Below are 10,000 nucleotides of genomic sequence, written 5' to 3'. Positions count from 1 at the left end.
TGCAATTGAGTTTGAAAAGATTATTATCACAGGGTGTGTAATTTGAAAACAAGTATAACGACGTGTATACACGTCGAACGTATTTAACTGATTAATTTGATTTAATTTAGGTTTAAATTAATTAATTAATCATTATGTGATTTATTTCAATGTAATAAGTGTTATTTAATATTATATTATATTATATTATATTATATTATATTATATTATATTATATTATATAATTAATATGTTATGTAATATTTAATATTTATGTGATTTTTAATATTTATATTTGTTATTAAATTTCATATTTATATTATATAATATTTCAAAGTGAGTAATTTTCATGTAAATGTGAAAAAATGACGTATTATATTATGTATAGCAGGAATGATGATTTAACTTAACCTCAAAAGTTAAATTATTGTAAATTATCATACAATTAATTATTTATTTTTTTTTTTTTGTTATAGTTTGTATTATCATTCCAATTATTTGATTATACTTAATATTTCTTTTCTTCTCTTTTTTTTTTTTTATTTTTTTGCGTGTGTGTTTTTGTTTTTGTTTATCTAACGTTTAATTTATTGACAACTTGAGAGTATACTTTATTTTTAACGTAATCGATTGAATAATCGGTGTTTCTTTTTTTTTTTTTTCTGTTAAGTTCCTTTTTCCCCATTTTTTTTGTTTCTCATTTTCTTCTTTTTTTTCTTATATCCTTTTTTTTCTTATTATCCGATGCAAATAAACAGTTAATTCGTTTAAATCGACTTAAATAATCAATAATATAATATTTATTAATTAGAATCGCGCGTCGTAATGTCGTACGATGAAAAACAATAATAACGAATGAGGTAGGTAATATTAATTGGTTATTTAACGAGATTTACTTAAAATACAATAATCCGAGAAAATGACGTTTTCGTTTTTTTTTTTTTTTTTTATATTCGTGTCATATGTGTTATTTGTTCCATATATATATATATTATATAAATACGTCATTGAAACTTTGGTTAGTTAGGTTAGTTATGTAAGTAGTATAAAAGTTAGGTTATTATATATTATACTATTTTTATTTTATTATTATTTATATATTTATTTTTATTTTATTATTAAATTAACGTCATTGAAACTTAGGTTAGTTAGGTTAAGTTATGTAAGTAGTATAAAAGTTAGGTTATTATATATTATACCATTTTTATTATTATATTTATTATTATTATTATTATTATTATATTTTATTATATTTATTATCACTCGATTATTAATTGTACATTTAATAATTTAATAGGAAAATAATTTGGAAAATATTCTATGACAACAAACTATTGAATAACTTTCGTCAAATTATACAAATTTGTGCCTATATATGTCTCTGTGTTCAACGTTTAAACTAAAAAAAAAAAACATTTTAACGGATAAATTCAAAGTAGGACCAACAATCATCAAAAAAAAGGGATACCATGTACCCTTATTTTTATCTAACGTCTATCATTATCCAACCTCTCGTAGATTTAGTGATTCCAACGGATAGACATTTTTTATTATTTTTTTCTAGTTTTTTTGTTTTTTTTTCTTGTTTCTTTCTATAACGATGGCGGAACACGTTTTCCCATAGAAATGATCCCGACCATTTTCTAACGTTACTACTACCAAGTATTAGAAGAAGGGAAGGAGGTAAAAGGGAGAAGGGAGAAGGGGGTAGGACAGGTATTCGAAAAAAGGTTAGAGAGGGATGGATTCGTGAGGGTAAAGGTAAAAAGGTAGGGGTAGAATTTTTGTGGAGGGGTAACTAGGATTGTGGGCCGTACCCCTGATGATCCTGGCACAGGGTAAAGGACCAATCCTCGATGAACGTCTGCTAGTTTTGCAATGGAAGACGATATGGGGGTTTTTTGTTTTCTTTTACTTTTTTTTCTTCTTATTCTTTCACGAGTATCTTTATCTTTTCAACGTTTTCATTCGTCAATTACTTTAATATGAATATTATAATCGTTGAAAGATATTTTGTGTGTGTGTGTGTGTTTTTTTTTCTTTTACAACAAAATTAAACGTGGGCATATATAAAAATAAGAAAGAACAAGAAAAAATTACACGTTTATTTATAATAAACGAAGATAAATAAAAATAATGTAATAAAAGAGAAAGTATCTCTTAAAAAAAAAAAAAAAAAAATTCTGAGGTATAAGTAAAATTATAACCTAAAAATAACTTGTACATCATCATTTTAACAAACCCACTTAACGTAAAGTTCATAAATTGTAAATAAATAATATCAAAGAAAAAAGGAAAAATGTTAGAAATATATTTCAACATATTACACTTAAATAATATCAAATATAATTAATAATAATTGTCATAATACTTCGACAAACTAAACAATAAGCAAAATATTAAAATATAAAACTCTAATTAAGGTAACACACACACCATTCTTAAAAGAATTTTTTCTAACAATTTGGTTAAACTCGTTTATATCTTTGAAAAGTTTGTATGTGTATGACGGTATTATCTTGTATTTTTTTCCTCCCTTTCTCTCCAAGAAGGGTGAAGAGAGAGAGAGAGAAAGAAAGAAAGAGAAAGAGAGAGAACGATGGGCGCTCGATCGGAGGGCTGCAAAATATGGGTGGTTGTGGTGGTGGTAATGGTGGTAGCGGTGGAGAGAAGAGAAACTGAGAGATAAAAAAGACCGCTGACCGTGGTGGCAAAGAGAGAGAGAGAGAGAGAGAGGGATGGATGGACAGGAAAAAGAAGAAGAGGATAGAAAGAGAAAGAGAAGTTGGTGGTGGGTTGGGTTGAGTTGGGTTGGGTTGAGGGGGGTTAGGGAGAGGAAGGGAGAGGAAGGGCTACGGTGGGAGCGGCGACTCAGTCCATCTGCCCGGTGTTTTGTCCGGGCGGTGGGAGAGAGAGGTAGGGTGGCAAAAACTCACCTAACCCTTCCTTGATTACAATGCCGGCAAAAAGCGAAATACTAACCGCCGTCGGTTGCCGTTGCCCTGGCGTCGTCGTCGACGACGACGACGACGACGTCGACGTCGACGTCGTCCTCATCGTTCGTCGTCGTTGTTGAAGCTGCGCGAGAAAACGGGCCGTTGTTGGTGCTGCTGCTGCTGCTGCTACTTGCTGCTGCTACTTGCTGCTGTTACTTGCTGCTAAGAAACTAGACTCGTTTTTGTCTCGTAGTCGAAGGAAGAGAACGCAAGGAGAGCCAGAGAGAACCGAACGGCCACTCTCTTCGAACAAAGAACTTCTCTATACCACGTTAGCCACCCTTTTGCATTACTCTCACTCTTACTCTCTGTCTCTCTCACTCTCTTTTATGTAGGTCTACCAAAAAGCTAAGTTCTACGAATTTACCATAGCCTAACAGTTAACATGCAGGCAAACAAACATCCAACCAAACAGGGGCTGATCATTTTGGTTCAACTTGATTATTCATTGACATAAATAATCTTATAAATATATGTGTATAAGTCTAACCAAAAAGCTAACATTAGTTCCACGAATTTACAATACCCACTAGTAAATATGTAGGCAAATAGGCAAACAGGGGCAATGACCATTTTATTGACATAAATAATTTTATATATAAGTGTGTTAGAGAGCAAGATATCTTTTATGTACAATAGGTCTGTACCAAAAGCAAAGTACTACGAATTTACAATACCCACTAATTAACTAGACAAACTTGCAAACACCCAACTAAGCAGGTGTTGATCATTTTGGTTCAACTTACTGACGATTACTTATTAACATAAATAATTTTATATACATCCATGTTAGAGAGAGAATAAGATCTTCTTTAAGTAGGTCTACCAAAAAGCTAACATAAGTTCCACGAATTTACAATACCCACCAGACAACAGTCAAGCAAGTAAGCAAGCAAGCAAGCAGGGGGTGATCATCTTCCATTGGTTCAACTTGTTGACGATTTTTATCTGTTACTTATTGACATAAATAATTTAATATACATGTATATGTATGTGAGAAAGAGAGAATGTAGTTGATTGGTATGGTATTCGAAATTCCAAGACGGCAAGTCAGGAGGTGGATGGATATCTGGTTGGTCGTTCGCGTTTGAGGAACGTTCGCTTTGGAAAGAAACGATTTGACTTCTTGTTGATTCTTCTCGAAAAGCGGTTCTCGCGAGCGCGTATCTTTCCCAGGGAGGCCAACGAAGAAGAAGAAGAAGAAGGGATCCAGCTTTTTCTTCTTCTTCATCGTCTTCGTCGAGTTCGTCGTTGGAGGAGGCGGTGCGTGCCTCGTTCGCGAGCTTTACCGACGGAACGTTGTTTCACTTTTATACCTGTGTGTGTGTGTCTCTCTCTCTCTCTCTCTCTCTCACTCTTTCAGTCTATCTAACCATGAGAAGTTGAAGAAAAAGTAGATGAGACGTCGGGGGAAATGAGAGAGGGAGAGTATCCTTCTGAAAGGACAAAAACGCGGCCACCCTTAGCCAAAAAAGTCGTTATGTAAATGTAATGCCCAGGCCTAGCTGGCCGACTCTCTTTTCCTCCCGGCGCCTCTCTCTCTTTCTCTTTCTTTCTCTCTCTCTGAGTACCCTACCGGAGAAAGAACCTTTTTCAAATACCCAACATTATCATCTATACCTTTACCTACCTAACTACCAACTATTTCCATCCTGTACACGTACGAGTACTTTGCAACTTACATATGTTCACATTGTAACTAGTAAAGTTAGTTTAGTTTATTATTTCTAACCTATAATATAATTATGTTACTTAATGTAGGTATCAATGAAATAATCAAATAATTGATTTACTATTTTTAATTAAAAGTATAAACCTTATTTATATGAAAGGATCTTATTAATACTTTTAATTAACTTGGTAAAAGTATAGATAATATTTGTTTATACATGTGTTAAGATTGTAACTAATGGGCTAGTTCTAATTTATAATAATTTATAATAATTTATAATAATTATTAATCATAAACATTTTAATATGGTGATGAATAAAAAGAAAGGAAAAGTGATGATAGAATTCGAAAGGATGAAGTCAAGTGAAAGAGAGACGAGAGACAAGTTTGAAATGTATCGACGATTTGTCCAATTTGTGGTTTGATCGAACGACGAACACACTTTTATCATCGTATAATAAATAATACATAAGACGGTCCTCTACGAGTAGCCATTATATAATACCGATAGAGGTAGAAACCTTCCTTTACGAAGAATAAGAAGAAGAAAAAGGAACAAGGGTTAACAATGTATGTGTGATAACTATGACAGAATCAATTTCGACATTTTATCATCTCTCTCTCTCTCTCTCTCATTAATTTTGCTAATTTCATTAATTTTCAATATTTTCGATAATTAATAATAATTATAATTTACATTGATTTCTAATACAATCCAATATATTCGACATATTATGTATATATATATATATCAAAATTCCACAATTGCATTTAATTTAATATTAAATTAATAATATGAATTTCACATATATATATATAACAATTCGAAAATTTCTAATAAAAATTACTAAATCAAATGCACATCAAATTTATTACAAAAATAACAATAACACTCTACAACAATAAATATTAAAGAAAAAAAATACAAAATATCGTAGTTGTAACACATAGATTAAGTTTAATAAGAGACAGCACCCCCATATATGATATATCACTTTCCCCATTCTTTCTCGTTTATAATCGGGTTTTGTGAGAGATAATACGGTGGTGCGGTGTGGTTGCATCCACGCGTCAGAAAAATCTCGCGGAACGAGTCACCACCCTGCTGCTGCTCAGCACCAATGCGCCTCTGACTGAGTTTCATCTTTTCTCTCTCTCTCTTTATCTTTTTCTTTCATTCTTTCTGTCTTACTCGGTTGCCTAGGGTCCCAACGACGTATAAGCGTGAGACCGACGGCGGCGGCGGGCCCGGCCTCTCTCGTAATAAGACCGTAGGCCAGTTTTTTCGGGTTCTTCTCCCCCTTGCTTTTGCTTCCTCTCTTTCTCTTTCTTTCAGTCCCCACCCCCTGTCCCTCTTCAGGGGCCCCCTATGCTTGCTCACTCGCTTACTCGATCCCGGTATTAATTTATACGCCGTACGTGTGTGCACGCGGCTTTTTCTCGCGATTCCACGAAATTTGCAAGAAACTAGTCCCGAAGAACCACAACGATCGGGGAATCTTCGATCTTTCTTTCGGCTCCCGTTGAATCGTTGTGACGATCTCGGTTCTACTGATTTAATATCATCCTACTTTTTATCATACTTCATTTTATTTTCTTACTATTTGCCTTTTGTATTTTTTTTTTTATTTTTCTCTCTCATTCTACTTCTTCTTCTTCTTCTTCTTCTTCTTAACAATTCCTTTGAGAGAATATTAATTGTCTTTGATTAATTACGTGAATCACGTTTAATTGGAAGCACGTGATTCGTTGCAAGCTTTCTTATCAAAACAATTTCTTTTTATCCTTTTTATTTCTTCAGATTTTTTTCTTTTCTTTTTGCTCACTTATCAACGATCTTATATTTACAGTCGTACAAACGTCAGTCCCACAAAACGAAGCTGAATTGCAATTGTATCGAGTTATGCAGCGAGCTTCTTTACTCGGATATTACGATACTCTACTGGAAATGGGTAGGTAGGAGAAGTTAGTTTATATTTCGTAGGTTGGTCATAATATTATTCAATTGAAACGATAAGTATACTTTATTATCATTGTGTATTTTATAGGTGGGGACGACGTTCAACAATTATGCGATGCTGGTGAAGAAGAGTTCCTCGAAATTATGGCATTGGTCGGCATGGCAAGCAAACCTCTTCACGTACGAAGACTTCAGAAGGCTCTTCAGGAGTGGCTCACCAATCCCTGTAAAGTATCGTCTCTTTCATTCTCTTTCTCTTCAACCCTCTTTCTTTTCTTTTGCTTTCATATCTCAGAATTTATATCTTACGTAATTCGTATATGAATTTGATTTGAATGTTCCCCCCGCCCTCAATTGAATGTTTTTTTTTTTTAGCTCTTTTTCAAACACCAGTCGTACCATCAACCGGGACATGTAAAAATCCACCAGCGGTCGTTGGTTTCCCTTGTGCCAGTCCTCGTGCACAAGTACAAGTTCCACAAGTGCCACAAGTACCACAACAAGTCGCTGTTTTCTCAACGACATCGTCTACCAGTGTTACTACCACGTCAACCATGCTTCCATGTCGTAGTGTCAGTCCTATTGTTTCGGTTACTAGCGTAGCAGCATCAGCTGGTTCTACGACTTATAGGCAAACACCGAGTCCCGGTTCATCGATATTACCAGTCGCGGCATCCTACATACCACCGACTTCCCACAGTCCTGGTGTACTTCAAGTTGGCACCTGTGAATCTTCCTGCGGCAGTGGAACTACCCCGAGTCCTAGTGGCACCTGTGCACCAGCTAGTCCAACTCAATTAACACCTACTTTGTTACACTCACAAATACAACGGCTTGCTGAAGCTGCTGAGAGACTTGCTGCTACGATCAGACCGGTCGATCCTAAACCTCATAACGTTAAAAAGAAATTTTGTAAAAATCTCGAAGTGAGTATACGTGTTTTGATCAATTTATCTTTGATCAATTAATTTGAATAATTACATTATGATTTTATCTTACCAGTTGGTCATGGCAATGCCAGACAATGATCCACGTAGAATGGAAGAGATTAGAAAGTATGCAGCAATTTATGGTAGGTTTGATTGTAAAAGAAAACCTGAGAAACCTTTGACGTTACACGAGATCTGCGTGAACGAGGCTGCAGCACAGATATGCAGGTTCGTACCAGCACTTTTGACCAGGAGGGACGAACTATTTCCATTGGCACGTCGAGTGGTACGAGATTCCGGTTATCATTATGTTAAAAGTCAATAGTAAGTTTCAATGAATAACACAAATTATATCTTCAATTTATTATATCAAAAAAAAAATCATTGTATTTTTGTTTTACCTTGCAGTTTGTCAATGTCCTCAGCGAGGCAACGTGAAAATGGTGAGGAGAACGAGTTAGAGCGAGGTAAACGAAGAAAGCTCGAACTCGAGGGTGAGGCCGAGGACGCGATGCAGGTTAGCTCGGCCTGTCCAAAAAACTAAAATCACGCTAATCATTATTGGCTGACCCTGGCCCACGTTCGCATGGTCGCTAGCTAACTACTACTACTACTACTACTACTAACCGTACATTCAGCACGTACACCCCAACACGCACACGCAGCAACACCCCACTACTACTACTAGTCCTCGTCTCGCGTCATTTAAACTCTACATCCTCTGCTTTCGTTAACTCGAGATATGGATGGAAAAGGTCAAGTATATATGTAGTCGTTGACGAAGCGCACGTATGATTTTTAATAGCACGTAATAGTTTTTATCTATTTGTTTGTCTCTGTTTGCTTGTTGTTGTTGTTGTGCACGCTTTCGATGTTTCAATTATGGCACCTCTGAATCTCTTTCATTTTTAATTAAAAAATACAAATTTATGATATTACTACTACTATTATTTTTTCTTCTTTCGTAATGCTATTTAATGTTGCATGCAATTTGTTGCAGTGTTTTATTAAAAATTGTTAAATTAGTAGTTTGACGCATCTGAATGAAAGTGAGTTTGTAATTTTGAAAATTGCCACTATCAAATGTGGCGCCACTTGGATCACTTCACGGCGCCATGTTTCTTTTTTTTTTATTTTTGAGAAAAAATTGCAACCTAATATTGTTTTTTAATTTTTGAATTATAGGATATCGATCGTAAATCGTTTGACAATTAAAAAAAACAATAAATCTTCGATTTTATATCGTGAAATTGATAAAGTCTCGGTTCGACGAACATTGGATTTGATCTTTGTGGTTATAAAACTTCGAATATATTATAATTAAACAAATGGTATTGGGGTTTCAGGTTTTTACTCTTTTTTTTTGCCCCCATCGATTATTTATATGCATGTAATTTATCAGAAATAATAAAAAAAAAAATTGATCGCGACTCGCTAAGATTTCACGCTTCATGCCTGGTTTCTCAGCGAGTCGTTTTTTTTCTTACGATTTTCATTTTGCTTTTTTTTTTCGAGAAGACATTATCGAGATATGATGATATGATAATTTTGTTGGTGTTTTTTTTTGTTCTTTTAAATAATTTTCTACTCTTCATCGTTGCTTTTACCGTCTACAGCAGTTTCTGCTTTTCAGGAAGAGTTGGATTTACGATGTTCCGTCAATGAAGTTAATAACAGTGGCATCAGAAGACACGGCTCTTCGAGGTGATTACTTTCGATGCTTATTTAAAACAACAAGAAAACAAGAACAATAAATTCATCTTTAAGATTAATCTAAAATAATATTTAAATAAGATGAATAATAATAATAATATTTCGAGTTTAGCTAACAATTATTTTGAATCCTTTCGTTACGGCATTCATTTAATTATTATTGACACTAATTTTGTAAGAAAAATCTGATGAAAAATTTTCTTAAATATTTGTTAACTAAACTCGCAATATTTATGTTGAAAAAATTTAATTGAAATGAATAATTGTCATGAAACAAGTACCGAGTACGCATTGATGTTCAGATATTCGCAATGTTTCAGTCCAGTTTGGAGGAAGAAGAGTAATAACGGAGTATTTGGTAGTAACGTTGAGGAAATCAGCGATTCGGATAGTCAATTTTCATTTTCCAATGAAGAATCATCGTCGATGCATGTAAGTTCATCGATTATACGGAATAAACATTCTAACTTTGAATAATAGTCATTTCGTATCGTATTTCAGGACACCATAGATGCAGAAACGGAAAATACGGACAAGGAAAACGATTTCAATTTAAAAGTGAATATTACAAATTCAAATGAAATATTTTTATATTAATTTTTAGTATTGCAATCATTTTTCTAACGACAAAAGAATATCATATATATATATGTATTAATTAAAAAAAATAAACAATTTTTCTAGGTTATAGCATCTCGCGGAGATAACATAATAGCTGTTGCAAATCCTGCCTTGATGGAATGTGGTCATC

At 33.9% G+C, this 10,000-nt stretch overlaps 1 protein-coding gene across 4 annotated transcripts in view; it reads left to right on the top strand.

The window, feature by feature from the left end:
- nab (NGFI-A-binding protein homolog) overlaps positions 1-10,000 on the top strand; it is a 23,549-nt gene that overhangs the window by 10,088 nt on the left and 3,461 nt on the right. The window contains exons 2-10 of one of the 4 annotated variants that reach the window (XM_015324471.2): positions 6,498-6,599; positions 6,696-6,833; positions 6,983-7,533; positions 7,610-7,860; positions 7,945-8,053; positions 9,170-9,240; positions 9,570-9,681; positions 9,751-9,807; positions 9,934-10,000. The exon at positions 9,934-10,000 is cut by the window's right edge and continues 3,461 nt beyond it. In XM_015324471.2, the coding sequence (XP_015179957.1) occupies positions 6,498-6,599; positions 6,696-6,833; positions 6,983-7,533; positions 7,610-7,860; positions 7,945-8,053; positions 9,170-9,240; positions 9,570-9,681; positions 9,751-9,807; positions 9,934-10,000 (1,458 nt within the window). Of the gene's footprint in view, positions 1-6,497; positions 6,600-6,695; positions 6,834-6,982; positions 7,534-7,609; positions 7,861-7,944; positions 8,054-9,169; positions 9,241-9,569; positions 9,682-9,729; positions 9,808-9,933 lie in introns of those variants that run through there. The other 3 variants (XM_015324470.2, XR_016175850.1, XR_016175849.1) reach the window with 3 other exon arrangements.

The sequence above is a fragment of the Polistes dominula genome, unplaced genomic scaffold, assembly GCF_049000335.1.
Source record: "Polistes dominula isolate Pdom_NZ unplaced genomic scaffold, Pdom_raw_medaka contig_15, whole genome shotgun sequence".
Lineage (NCBI taxonomy): Eukaryota > Metazoa > Arthropoda > Insecta > Hymenoptera > Vespidae > Polistes > Polistes dominula.
Note: the sequence above shows the minus strand (reverse complement) of the source record. Positions and strands in the feature narration are given on the sequence as shown.